At 39.2% G+C, this 14,816-nt stretch overlaps 1 protein-coding gene across 12 annotated transcripts in view; it reads right to left on the bottom strand.

Moving 5' to 3' along the window:
- LOC145506524 (N(6)-adenosine-methyltransferase non-catalytic subunit METTL14-like) overlaps positions 1-13,560 on the bottom strand; it is an 87,795-nt gene extending 74,235 nt beyond the window's left edge. For 10 of the 12 annotated variants that reach the window (XR_014054017.1, XR_014054008.1, XR_014054018.1 and 7 more), the window contains exons 1-5: positions 13,339-13,560; positions 9,220-9,308; positions 8,484-8,571; positions 7,127-7,207; positions 6,691-6,778 (exon numbers count right to left, since the gene is read on the bottom strand). Coding sequence is in view for 6 of the 12 variants with exons in the window: in XM_081491463.1 (XP_081347589.1) it covers positions 6,691-6,778; positions 7,127-7,207; positions 8,484-8,571; positions 9,220-9,308; positions 13,339-13,404 (412 nt within the window). In the remaining 6 variants the exon portion in view is untranslated. Of the gene's footprint in view, positions 1-550; positions 2,932-6,690; positions 6,779-7,126; positions 7,208-8,483; positions 8,572-9,219; positions 9,309-13,338 lie in introns of those variants that run through there. The other 2 variants (XM_081491405.1, XM_081491427.1) reach the window with 2 other exon arrangements.
- Between the last annotated feature and the right edge of the window lie 1,256 nt (positions 13,561-14,816).

Here is a 14,816-nt window from a genome sequence, read left to right as displayed (position 1 = left end):
CCATACAGTGGACTATTACTCAGCTTTAAAAAGGAAGGAAGTTCTGGCACATACTATAATATGGATGAACCTTGAGGACATTGTGTTGAGTAAAATAAGCCAGTCACAGAAATACAACTACCATTTGATTCCACTTATATGAAGTAACCACAGTAGCCAAATTCACAGAAGCAAAAAATAGAATGGTGATTGTCAGGGATTGCAGGGAGGGGAAATGGGAAGTTGTTTCAGTTTTGCAAGGTGAAAAAATGCTGGATGAGGATATGTGGGTATACTTAATAGTATTGAAAAGTAAAGTGAAGGTGTTAGTCGATCAGTCATGTCTGACTCTTTGTGAACCCATGCACTGCAGCCCGCCAGGCTCCTCTGTCCATGGGATTCTCCAGGCAAGAATACTGGAGTGGCTTTCCATTTCCTTCTCCAGCGGATCTTCCCAACCCAGAGCTCTAACCGCAGTTTCCTGCATTGCAGGTAAATTCTTTACTGTCTGAGCCACCAGGGAAGCCCAGTAGTACTGAACTGTACACTTACAAACGGTTAACACAATAAATGTTATGATAATATGTATTTTTTAAAACAGACCATGACAAACTTAATTACCAATTTTTCTGTTAAGAATACTTAGCCAATGTCAAGTTACAAATATAGTCTCTTAGGCTTTTCTCAAGAACCTTCACTGGTTTAGTCTTCAGGAGTGGGTAATGATTTATTGCAAATTGATTTTTGAGTATGATATAGTATAGGGGTTCTTATGCCTTTGTCCCTGTGTTGATAGCCATTGTTTTATCACCATTTGTTCACTTATTTATTTTTGGTTGCACTGGCTCTTTTTCACTGCCTGGGCTTTCTTCAGTTGTGGTAAGTGGGGGTTACTCTGTTGTGATGCATGGGCTTCTCATTGCAGTGATTTCTCTTGTTGCAGAGCACAGGCTCTAGGCACACAGGCTTCAGTAGTTGCAGCACTCAAGGTTCAGTAGCTGTGGCTTGTGGGCTTTAGAGCTTGGGCTCAGTAGCTGTGGCGCATGGGCTTAGTTGCCCTGGGGCATGTGGAATCTTCCTGCACCAGGGATTGAACTGGTGTCCCCTGCATTGGCAGGCAGATTCTCATCCACTGTACCACCAGGGAAGTTCCATCACCGTTAGTTGAAATTAATTTGCTTACCTCACTGAATCGTTTTAACACATTGGTTAAAAATTAAGGAAACATACAAGTTTGGGGTCCATTTTATAGCCATCTATTCTGTTCTATTGATTTATACTTCTCAGCTACCTCCTTGGTTAGGTTTTAAATATATTAAATGTAAATAGCCTGAAAGAGGAAAGAAGTGGATTAGAGAAAAAGACACTAAGAGGGAGTTGATGTTTCTGGCTTGTTCTTGAGTGAACTAACCCCTGCTTCCATCTGCCCCACCCACCACTCTGGCTGCCTTTATCAAGGACTTCAATAATCAGAAATAACAGTCATGAGTGGGTGTGTGCTAAGTCACTTCATCGTTCCGACTCTTTGTGACCCTATGGACCACAGCTTGCTAGGTTCCTCTATTCATGGGATTTTCCAGGCAAGAATACTGGAGTGGTTTGCTCTTTCCTCCTCCAGGGGATCTTCCTGACCCAGGGATCGAACCTCAGTCTCTGGCACCTCCTGCATTGGCAGGCAGGTTCTTTACCACTAGCACCACCTGGGAAGCCCAATAATAGCCATAGACTCTTCAGCACTAAGAAGTCAGAGAGAACTGTTCCAAAAATAGGGCCAGAGTGAAAGCTTAGCGATTCTCCCAACTTTCTGATCAAAACAGCTTTCTCCCCCAGACTGGCCTTGGTCTTACACTGACTAGACTCTATTCCTTATCAGACAGTCAGCACCAGGCAGAGCACTGCGGGAAGCAGGGATGACACTGGTCGTGGGAGGCACCCCTCTCTCAAGCAGGTGCTGGCTCACGAGTGCGACAAGCCCTGTCATTGCTGGCTGAGTCCGATCCGGGCACAAGGGGGATGGGGTGGAATTACAGAGGAACCCGACCCCAGCTGATACCTCAGCACAGAGTAAAGGCAGACATCTCAAGTTACCCAGCCTGGGAAATGCACACCCATTTCACTGCAGATGCAGCACACCTGCTCCAGTCTACTGCCTTCTCTGCAGGGCGGACACAGCCCCCAGCTGATCCAGCCCCTCTCCGAGTACTAGCAAAGGATGCTGCACTGTTAACAGCTTCAGTCCCACCTACTTAGACCTGCCTGTCCTCAGCCTGGTGGGCCACAGTTTGACGCCGGTGGCCAGGGTCCTCTCTGAAGGTCACCAAGTGTGGAAAGGACAGCAGCACGCCAGGTGGCTGACTTTCCAGCCTTGACATGAAACCAGGTGCTGAAACTCAGCTCTGGGCTGCAGATGGGAACCACTAAGGCTGCAGCCTGAACCACAGGTGACGACCATGCCGGCAGTCTGGCCGCCTGCGGGCCTCTGTCCTGGTCACACAGCCGGCCTATGGTAGGACCTGATCTCCAGCTCCAGGCTTTCCAACACACCTCCCTCCCCAGCAACTCAAAATCTGAAGAGAGCTTCAGAAACCGCAGCCCTTCTTGGCTAAGGTCAATTGAGAGAGGGTTACTTCTGGCAAATCTCGTCCTCAACAAGTGGACTCCCAACTTTTCAACGGAGGGGGAGGGCTGAGTAACACCCTGCTGACCACGGCGAGGTCAAGTATCCCAGGACCCTGACACCATGTGGGGCGGCACTCGTCCATCCTGTCTTGCTCCATGCCGAACTTCCCTCCGTAGCCGTGCGAGGCTTTGGGTCCTGTTTTCAGCTCTTTCTCCTTGAGGGTCTGGTGTTCTTGAAACACATTCTCCTGCAGCTTGTGGATGCTTGGGAGGGAAGAGATGGAAGACGAACAAATCGGTCAGACAGCCAGCCAAGACATGCGTCTGTGCTTTCTGGGAGGACAGACAAGGACGTTATCTCTGCAATCTGTGAGGTTTCGTTCCCCGGAGGCTCCCCAGCCCGGCCTCCCTTGTGTTCACTTTACTGCACCTCCAGCTGCCCCCATCTACAGCAGTTCTCAGAGTCAGATGCAGGTTAATAGGAAAAAAAGTAAGTCTGAACACACACAGTGAGGCATCTCCAAGCCCCCTCAGAAGCTGGGGCTATGATGTGGACAGCATTCCACCACATGGAGGACAGCTCCTCGGGGTTCACCAGACACCTGACCCGGGAGAGCCAGCTGCATAAATGTCACCAGAGGCAAACGGGAGACAAAGCCAACAGGCTTGTCTCTGGCCACCTGATGCAAAGAGCTGACTCACTGGAAAAGTGATGCTGGGAAAACTGACGGCAGGAGGAGAAAGGGGTGGCAGAGGTTGAGACAGTTGGATGGCAGTACCAAGTCAATGGACATGAGTTTGAGCAAATTCCAGGAGACAGTGAAGGACAGGGAAGCCTTGCACGCTGTGGTCCATGGAGTCACAGAGTCAGACATAACTGAGCGACTGATCATCAAGATCTACAGAATTAATTTATCTTGCATAACTGAAACTTTATGCCAACTGCACAACAACTTCTCATTTTCCTCTCTCTCCAGCCTCTGACAACCACTGCTGTATTCTCTTCTTCTGTGAGAATCACTATTTTAGGTAGCTCATAAAAGTGTATGTATTTATATATGTACTACTGATATTTTAAGTACCTCTTTAAGTGCGTGCATTTTTGTCATTCTGTAATTGGCTTATCTCACCCTTATTATAACTTTTTGTGCTACATCTAAATTGTGACCATGAAAACATTAAAATCAGTTTCCACATGTTGCTTACAAGCAAAAAAAGAAAAAGTATATTGGATTACATCAAAATAAAATTTTTGTGTGGCAAAGGGTGCCATCAAAAAAGCGAAAAGACAACCCATAGAATGGGAGAAAATATTTGCAAATCATACATCTGATAAAGGAGAATATATAAAGAGAATACATACACTGAGAATATATAAAGAACTCTTACAATAAAATAATAAAAAGTCAAATACCTAAAAAAAAAGCTTTTAGACATTTCTCCAAAATAGGTATTTAAATGGAAAAATAAGCATAGGAAAAGATTTTTAATATCGTTAGTCACTAGGGAAATGCAGATCAAAACCACATGAAATACTACTTCATATTCACTAGTATAGCTATAACTATAAAGACAGATAATAGAAAGTGTCAATGATACCTGAAATATTGTTGGAACCCTCACATATTGTTAGTAAAAATATATACAGTACAGCTGCTCTGAAAAACAGATTTGCAGTTCCTCAAAAAGTTAAATGTAGAACTATCACATGACCCAGTAATTCTCTCCCAGGTATACACCCAAGAGAAATGAGAGCATGCATTCACACAAAAACTCTACATGAATATTCACAGCAGGAGAGTTGTCAAGTCAGAAAGTGGAAACAATTCAAATGAATAAACAAAATGTGGTATATACTTACAATGGAAATACTTCTACACGCTGCTAACATCAATGGCCACTGAAAACACTATGTTACGTGAAAAAAGCCCAGTCACAAAATCACATTGTATGAGTCCAATTATATGAAATGTCTAGAATAGGCAAACTGATAATGAGTCAATGAATGGTTATTTAAGCCTGGTTGGGGGGGGGGGGGGCCGGCAACTGTGTGAGAAGGAATGGAAACTGACTGCTAATGATTGAGTACTGAGTTTCTTTAGGGGAGATAAAAATGTTCTAAGGATGTGTAATATTGTTGGTAGGAATGTATGTAGCAACTGTGGAAAACAGTAGGGAACTATCATACTGTTTTTCCAAAAAACTAAAAATAGAAGTAACTATATGAATACAGAAATTCCACTCCTGGGTATGTATATGAAAAAAACAAAAACACTAATTCAAAAAGACACAGGCACCGATGTTCTCAGAAGCATTATTTACAATAGCCAAGATATGGAGGCAACCTAAGCGCCCATCAACATGTGAAAGGATAAAGATGTGGTACATACACATATACAATGGAGTACTCCTCAGCCATAAAAAGTGATTGTATCTTTCACTATTTGCAACAACATGGAGGATATTATGCTTAGTGAAATAAGTCAGAAAGACAAATACCATATATTATCACTCATATGTGAAATCTAAAAAATAAAGAGCAACCTAGTGAATATAACAAAAAGAAACAGACTCAGAAAACAAATTAGTGGTTACCAGTGGGGATAGAAGAGGGAGAGCAAAACGGGGGCAGGGATTATAAAATACAAATTTCTATATATGTAATGAATAAGTTACAAGCATAATGTTCAGCAAAGAGAATATAGCCAATATTTTATATTAGCTATAAATAAAGTATAAACTTTAAAAATTGTGAACCACTATTTGTACACCTAAAACTTATATAAGATTGTAAGTCAACTATACCTCAATTTTAAAAAAAGGTCTAAAATTAGATGGTGGTGATGGTTGCACAAACCTGTAGATACTTTAAAAAATTATATTCTTTAAATGGGTGAATTGTATAGTACATGAATTATCTTAATCAAGCTGTTTTAAAAATGCAGGGATACTGCCTCTGAGGAGCATACTGGTAGACCGAACACAGCTGAGGAAAGAATCTGAGCTTGAGGATATCTCAACAGAAATCTCAAAAACTGAAAAGTAAATAGAACAAAAACTGGGGGGAAAAAAGTCAGACTATCCAAGGAACATAAGATAACTACAAAAGGTGTAATGGAAACATCAGACGAAGAGAAAAACCAGAGGAACAGAAGAAATATCTGAATCAATAATAACTGGGGGGACTTCTCTGGTGGTCCAGGCATTAAGAATCCACCTTGCAATGCAGGGGATGGCGGTTCGATACCTGATTGGGGAACTAAGACCCCACATGCGGCATGACAACTAAGTCCATGTACCACAACTACTAAGCCACAACAGTGAGCTCACATGCCACAACTAAGATCTGAGGAAGTCAAAAATAAACAAATAATGACTAAAAATTTCACAAATTAATGTCAGACATCAAACCCCAAATATAGGAAGCTCAGAGAGTACCAAACAGGATACATATCAAAAAAGGGAAAAACTCAACTATACCTACACATATCATTTTCAAGCTATAGAAAATAAAAGTCCTGAAAGAAACCAGGAAAAAAAAAAAAACCTACTGTGGAACAAAGTTAAGAATTATATCCAACTTCTCAGAAAAAAGCAAGCAAAAAGAGAGTGAAGTAAAATATTTAAAGTATTGAAAGAAAGAAAACACCAATCCAGAATTCTGTACTTTACAAAATTAATCTTTCAAAAGTAAAGGAGAAATAAAGACTTTCTCAGAGAAACAAAAACTGAGGGAATTTGTTGCTAGTAGGCCTATCTTGCAAGAAACGTTAAAAAAAAAAATTCTTAGAGGAAAGGAAAATGACATAGGTCAAAAAATCAGATTTACCTAAAGAAAGGAAGAGCATCAAAGAAGGAATAAATAAAGGCAAAATAAAAATGAGGGATAATCACAGAAACAAAATGAAGGAAAGGAAGGAAAAAGGAAAAAAGCAACACTGCTTGATGGAAAAAGACAGTGTACAAGAAGTACTATGAATTAAAGCCATGCCAGGAAAAAGTAATTTTGTTAGAAATAAACCACAAAATGGATAAATTACATGCATGTAACCAACAGCCGGCAATCGCATATTCCCAACAAATCAGACATACCTACATCCCTGATGAAATTCTGGGGTCTATGTCCAGTGTCTACAAAATGTTGGCAGTAATCATTATGGGGATTTAAACTCTGTGTTCCCTAAAGAAAAAGTCAAAATTAAATTAATAGCTTTCACTCTGATGACAGATACATTAACTCGGAGCTTTATTTTTTATTATGAGGCCAAGCAAAATATAAGCTAACTGATAGATTTAAAAAATAAAAAACATCACTACTAAAATGATAGTTTACAATTCAGTTATCTACAGACATTAATAGCCAAGCATCAGAAGAGCATTTCATGAATAATTTTAAATGATATTTTATTTTACAATAAAAATGATCCCTCAATAACTGAAAAAAAATCTTGAACATAAATAAGTATTTAAAATCTTTTCAGGCAAAGGGCTGAAACATGAAAAGTTAAAAGATTTGAAAATTATTTACCTTAAGAAAAGTACTAGAATCTTTATAAATCTCTTCTTCATATGGCAAATTCTCTTCCTCCTGTTGCATTTCTAATTCATCCTTAAAAAAGGAAGATTAAGTAGATATTTTATGTTTAAGAGGAATCTTATGTATTATATCGTAAGTATTAAGACTCATAAATATTTTATTTCCCTAAGACGTAAATTTTTCAAATTACCATTAAAGTCAAACATTGAAGTCTTTGCTTTATCATTACCTGTAACTAGCTATGTTTATAATAAAAATTTCCTTTTCATTCTCAATAATAACTGTCTATAACTACTAATTCTGTTGACTAAGTTATCTATATTTACCTTAGATATAATACTTTAAATTATTAGAATTTAGCTTAAATCATGAAAGACAGGCCCACCAATGGGGCAATTTTACTTCTACTAGAGCAAACCAAAAGAAATCGCTATTTTATAGGTCAAAAATGTTAAAATATTAGGAAGTGTATATGCTTTAATCTAACATAATCACAAATATTTAAGTTATATATTAGAATACATCAAATGCAACCAACACACAATATTTTTGTTTCACAAAGATGGGTCCAACTCTTTGCGACCGCATGGACTGTAGCCTGCCAGGCCTCTCTGTCAGTGGGATTTCCTAGGCAAGAATACTGGAGTGGGTTGCCATTTTCCCCTCTAGGGGATCTTTCAAACCCAGGGATTGAACCCACATCTCTTATGTCTCCTGCACTGGCAGGCACATTCTTTACCACTAAGCCACCAGGGAAGCCCAACACACAACATAGTTTTTATGAAATTAGGTAATTATACTTAGAGATTTACTCAAACTATTTATTCTCATTTGTTAAATACAGCTGTATAACAATTAATTCGAAAAAATGGAGATAGGTTTTTTGCCCTTTACTTTTTTTTCACCTAAATAATGCAACTACAAGTTCAGAAGTTGGGTTTTTTTGCTTGGGCCTCTGTTAAAAATGCTTCTACACTGTCATCTAGCCCATGGATTCTCAAAATATTTTAATTGCACTACCCTATATTGTTAAGATGGAATAATACAACTCACAAAAGACAGTGTAGCCTCCTGAAAATTGATCCAATTATCCAATGTTACTGGTACATCTACCTCCTTGCTCTTATTTAAGAATGTTGTTGCCTAGAGCTTACTAGGCATTACGCTTAGTGCTTTACATACATCACCTGATGTAAATTGATATAAGTGGTGACATATATGCTACTGACGTTATTTAGTGTTTTGTTAAAATTCAACTTTTGTCAAATTTGTTTTCCTAAATAAGACTCTACAGATTGTAAGGACTTATTTTTCTCTTGCCCAAAACATTGCCCCATTCTCTACTCGCCTTGTATTCTTCCATCTTGTCTTCATCTGTCTCTCCTTCATCCTGATACTTACGTTTTGCGTTTGGAGCAGAGGTATCATAGGAAGCCCTGAAAATTAAAACTGAAATATCACTCACAAATACATAAGATGTATACATGCATCCATTAATATTAAAGAACAGTTTTAAAAAGACAGAACAAGACAAATTTTTCCTGACTAAACAGTATCCATTCACTTGGTTTATAAATTTTAAAAGTATCACAACCTGATTAATAACTTTGTACTTTATTTTTGAGAAATCAACCAAATGAGAAAATAAGTTTTTATAAGGTATGTATGGCAAAGAGAAATTTCTACATTACATACCATTCTAATCTGTCTTGAGTGAAATTGATGTTCTAATTGGTAACTACAATACTGAAAAATTCTAAATGCTTTATGAACTATCAAATGAGTATCACTTTTAGGGTAAAGTACTTTTTTTTAAATAAGGATTTTTAAAATAAAATTATATATGGTACATAAGCTAATTCTCAGTCTAACATTCCATTTTCTAACTAGTTCATAAATGAGAACTTATATTAAGAAAATAAGCATTTCATAACTCACAGACAATAAAAATCAATGTTTTCCAAATTGGTATGCTGATGCTTATCATAACAACATACTTGATACCTAAGATTATTGTTTATTAAAGCAATGATCCTTTTGCAAATATTAACATATCGCTTATAAAAAGCAATTATTCTACTGACCTGCAAGTTTCTCTTGTTTCAGCAATTTCTCTCTGCTCATCTTTGCTATTTAACACAGCACCAATGCTGTCGGCACTTTCAGCTCCCAACTGAGAAAAGGCAAAAATCAAAATTAGAACACAATGCGCTGAATATCCTTTCTAGCCATCTGTAGCAGCATTTAATACATCAAATATTAAAAAAAAAAAAAGAAAGAAAGAACTATCCCTAACTACCATAGCAAGCAAATGGACTATTGACCTTGCAGGAAAAACAGAAGTACCTTGAAACAAAACCACGTTATTTAAGAATGATTTGGACAGCTGAAAAGTATTTTATGCTTTAAGTTATATCAGTATAACTTATAGTTATATCAGTATATCAAAACAATTAACTTGAGCCAATCTTCTTTTAAAGTAAATAATAAAACACGTAGTAGTAATAGTAACAAAAAAAAGCAGCTAACAGTGTTTATAGTTTGATAGGCATTATGTTAAACACTTTTCATCCATCTGTGTACCATTCCTTATTTATTTTATATGGTACATATACTTCATGTGCTATACCTTATTTATCCCATATTGTAATAAATACCTATTTGGTTTTATTCAAACCAAGTCTTTATATAATGATTACAAGCACAATACTAAACTTTCCAAATACCTGAAAAATAGTTATGCAAATTATGGCTGGCAGTTGGGGAAATTTTGCAAAATACAAATGCAAACAAATCACTAGTTGAGATAAGTCTGGCTACAAACTGTGGCATCAATTCACAGAAAAATTAAAAACCAAACCAAAGGTATAGAAAGCAATTTATAGGCCATGAGGAATCACTTAACATTTTTAAGCACAATAAGAGCATGAGGAAGTCTGCATTAAATAGCCCCTTGAGCTCAAAAAAGGTGAGAAAGCATACAATACTAGCGCCCAGTCATTATTAAACAATTTTTATTAAACAATTATATTAATTTCCACTGCCTCTTTAGACTATTCCATGACTCCCCTAAAGTTTCCCCACTGATAAATCTCTTCTAATATATTAACTGTTCTGATATTTTAATTCTTCCATAAAATTTTCCTGATCCCTCCTCTGTTTTGTCAGAAAACACATCTACTTCCTGTAGGGGAAATGCTTTTTAACCTTCTTCCCATGAAAGCGACTGACTCCACTCCCTTCAGTTCTCAGATAAACACAAGTCACTTTCTCAGAGAGTTCTTCTATGAACACTAGAGAGAGAATAGGTAGTCTCCTTCCATTTTTCCCTTACCTCCTCATTTTCTCATTCAGATAAAAATACAAACTAATTTTGTTTTACTTTTGTTTATTCCCTATTTATATTATTTTATATTTGTACACCTCAATTATTTTATGTTTACTTTTGTCTACTTCTCCCCCCATTGAATTGTTAGCTCACTGAGGAAGAACTCTGTCCTGTTGATATCTATATGTTCAGGAGCTATTATAAAGTCTGACTTATAATAGATGCTCAATAAATATGTGAATAAACCAATGAGATTTCTTGCCAAGGCCTAAATTAGAATACGATGTTTTATAAGACAAACGCTTTAGATCAAATTGTGCTTACATACATAATCATCTTGTGTTCCAACATTTTTTTTTTTTTAATTGTGGAATGACTGGAGTAATTAAATAGACTTTCCATCGTGGGTGGGTGGGTGTGTGCGTGCTCAGTTGTGTCCAATTCTTTGTGATTCCCCCTTGACTGCAGCCCACCAGGCTACTCTGTCCATGGAATTTTCCAAGCAAGAATACTGGAGTGGGTTGCCATTTCCACTGTGGTAGCACTAAATATATTATTTGAATAATTATGACAATTTGGTATCCTTTGGAAGTATATTAATTTTTAAAAACAAAGCTACAAGCTAAAAAGCAGGTGTAAATTACTGGTGGCAGCATCAATGGCCACAATCATAGTTTGTGCCTATACACTGCACCTGATATCTTCATCCAGCAGCCAAAAGCAAATCAAGCAAATTATATACGTTGAGTTGTGCTCTACTTTGAAGTTCATGAATCAACAAAAACTTATTAAAAAACTTATTAAAAACTAACTTTGGGTAAGAAACAGAGTTAGGGTAGAAGATTAACCCAACTGGAATTGTATTTATGAGTTAGTGATGTACAGTAGTGGACCCAACATTCAGGACAACAGACACACAGAGAGAGAAAAGCCTAAACCAGGGAGTTCCAGACCAAGTTTCATCACAAAGTTCTGACCACGGCTGTGCCATAAAGGATAGAAACCAGAAAGAAAGGACACTTCTTAAAAATTATAAAGTCTATTATATTACACAAATAACTTTCTGGAGAGCAACCAGTCTTGTTCACATAGTAAGTGAAAAAAAAAGGCTGCTGGTAAAGTGGAAGTCTACCATTGATGATATTGGCCATCCTCACCCAGGTGGAATGGTTTCTAACCAGTTATACCAAGAAGGAGCCAGGTGTATTGAAAAGAGCACAGAGAGGCCTAACACTGAAGCTGGCAAACTTAAGTTTTGTCACCTTCAGCGTGTAAGGGAAATTCTTTGAGCTTTATTTTCTTCATCTATAAGACCCAGATAGCATCTGACTTGTATGATAAAATATAACATATGTAAAAGTTTGTCAAGTTCTTTGACACATACAAGGGACTTAATAAACAGTAGCCATTAGTAAATGCTGTACACTATGTAAGTTATCTAATGGTAGGATAACCTATTATTCATAGCTGAGTTACCAACATCTACAAGAGTTCCTGGTACATAGTAAGACATTCAAGAAATAATTCCTTATGTATGTATTTTGAGTCAAATATAGGTCTGAATTCAAAACTTAAGTGTAAAAATCTTACTTGGTTGTAATAAAGAGCCACTGGATATTTTCAAACATAACATGATAAAAGCAATTGGGATAAAGAAGGCTTGAAAAAGATATCTGATTTGTCAAAAAATCATAATGTCAGAGGCACAGAAACAGATCTGATTCCAAACACCCATTTTTTTTTTTTTTGGCTTACACCACGGGACTTAAGGGATCTGAGTTCCCAAACCAGGGATTGAACCCAGGCCACAGCCATGAAATCGCAGAGTCCTAACCACTGGACCAACAGAGAAGTCCCTAAACACCGACATTTTAAACGCTATACCATAAATCTTTTCATGTCATAAAAGAAGCTATATCTTTGATTTTCATTTACTAAAGCCAAGACTTAAAACAGAAAAAAATTACTATTTTTGAATAACTATTAAGATTCCTCATTAAAGCTTATGAGCATTTCCCCCATCACTTTTACTGACCCGAGGGGTAGAAAGGAAAACACAGCCTCTGACTTTAAGCAAAGATGTGCATGTGCATTTTCTGCACGTGTACTCTACTAATCAGCACGTGTCAACTTACACACAAGAAGCAGTGAAGATAAGCTTTGGACAGACAAACCTGGGTTCAACTTACTGGCCTAGCGGTTAACGACTCGGGGGAAAAGTTAGTTAACCACCGGCGCCTGTGTTTCATTATGTGAAGATAATACTACCCCTTTCAGAGATTTGTTGTGACTGATAAAAGAATTCAAACGTTTAGCTGTGGGTAATGACGAGGATACGGTACACAGCACAGTCGACTGCAACACCCATGATGCAGAACCTAAAATTTACACTCAGGCTACTTCCAATGAGGCCTTTAGATATTATCCCAGAAAAAAACACTGTAAACCTATTTCACAATGAAGCCACAATCTCATGAATCAGGCGCTGATACGAGAAAACCAAGACACAAACGACTACTTAAAAAGTGAAGAGAAACTGAGGGGATAACGAGTCCCCTTTCCTCGCGTGAACCGCGATAACTTATACACAAACACCCAAGTTTTGTATCCTCGTCACTGAGCACTGTGCCAGACACCTAGCGGGCATTCCATAAATGATGCTGAAGACCACGCGTGGCGGTCGGTTTAGCACCACCACAAAGACCACAACATGAAAGGGGAACGATTCGGGGCACAGAGGGTAGGCAGGTCCCAGCATTAAAGTCTTGAGACCAGAAAGGGATGCCCCGTGGCAGATGAGGAGGCGGAAAAGCGAGGCGAAAAGGACGGGGAACGCCGCGCACGCGTATTCGCGACCCCTCCCTGGGCCGCGGACCTGCTGCGCGAGAAGCTGTCGACGTAACTTCTGCCGCTCCCGGATCTCCTGCAAGCGGCTGTCCATGTCCCGACTTGTTTTCCACTACCTCGAAAATTGGCAATTAGCGGATGAATCCTTGTCCCAATTTCTCTTCGGAATCTGTGGAACACAAAATTTTCCAGCCGCTTCAGGAGGCGGGTACCCAATACCCTCTCCTCAGTAGGCCTTTCCGGCGCGGCCGGAATTTTGCGCCACGGGACCCGGAAGTCCCGCCTCCTCCTGGACGCCCGCGATTTGACGCCATTTAGCAGAGGCCCAATGAGTGTCCTGCGGCGCAGGGGGCGTCACGGAAGGTGTCCGCCCTTCCGAGAGCGCGGGCTGTCAGAATGGTGCGCGGGCTGTCAGAATGGTGCGGGCAGGTGGCCTGGCTTCTCACTGTCCTCTCCTGGGACTGCAGCCTTCCTAGGTCTGTTAGCACTGTTTCCGAGTTGTGGGTCGTATTGTCGATTCCCTTTTTCAATAATTCCCCAGTTGCCAGTGCTGACGTTTTAAAAATTGCTGGGTACCAGGTTTTTTGCTAAAAGCACAGGCTCGAGTCCGATTGCCGGGTTTAAACCTGGGACTGTCCTTTACTAGCTGAATGGCCTTGGCTAGTTAATCACCCTCTTGTGCCTCTGGTTTTCTCATTTGTACAGTAGGAGTGATAAGAGTGGCTACTTCACAGAGTTGAAGATTGAAAAAATAAACAGCTAAAAGCATACCACCATGGAGATGTTTGAGATTTTTATTATTATATTTCCCTTTAGATAGGGAACAACAATGCATGAGACATAAGAGACACGGGTTTGATCCCTGAGTCAGGAATATCCCCTGAGGAGGGCACAGCAACCCACTCCGGTATTCTTGCCTGGAGAATCCCATGGACAGAGAAACATGACAGGCTACAGTCCATAGGGTCACAGAGAGTTGGACACGACTGAAGCGACTTAGCACTGCACAACACAGGGAACAGTCACTGCATATGCTCATGCTCTTCACAACTCACTAACCCTTGAGAAGTTTCCTGTTTTACCAGAATGCATTCTTAAGGATTCTTTTGTTTAAGGAAGTGAATGTGTAATAAGTGGCTCAGACAGTGAAGAAACTGCTTGCAATGCAGGAGACCTGGGTTCGACCTCTGGGTCAGGAAGATCCCCTGGAGAAAGGAATGGCAATCCACTCCAGTATTCTTGTGTGGAAAATCCCATGGACAGAGAAGCCTGGCAGGCTACAGTCCATGGGATCGCAAAGAGTTGGACAGGGCTGAGCGACTAATACTTTCACTTTGACTTTTTTGTCCTCTATTACAAGTTAATCACTAAAGGGATGCTGTCTGTAAGCTTAAATTATACATAAATGGCCCATCTCTGGGAACTCTGTTTTCCAGGAAATGCACATTACGCTAAAATCCTTCTCATAGGAAACATCCTGACCATACCCACCTGTGAATCACTGCC

This window comes from Giraffa tippelskirchi, chromosome 1 (assembly GCF_054371585.1).
Source record: "Giraffa tippelskirchi isolate mGirTip1 chromosome 1, T2T-mGirTip1v1.2.pri, whole genome shotgun sequence".
NCBI lineage: Eukaryota > Metazoa > Chordata > Mammalia > Artiodactyla > Giraffidae > Giraffa > Giraffa tippelskirchi.
This window is presented reverse-complemented; position numbering and strand designations above follow the sequence as displayed.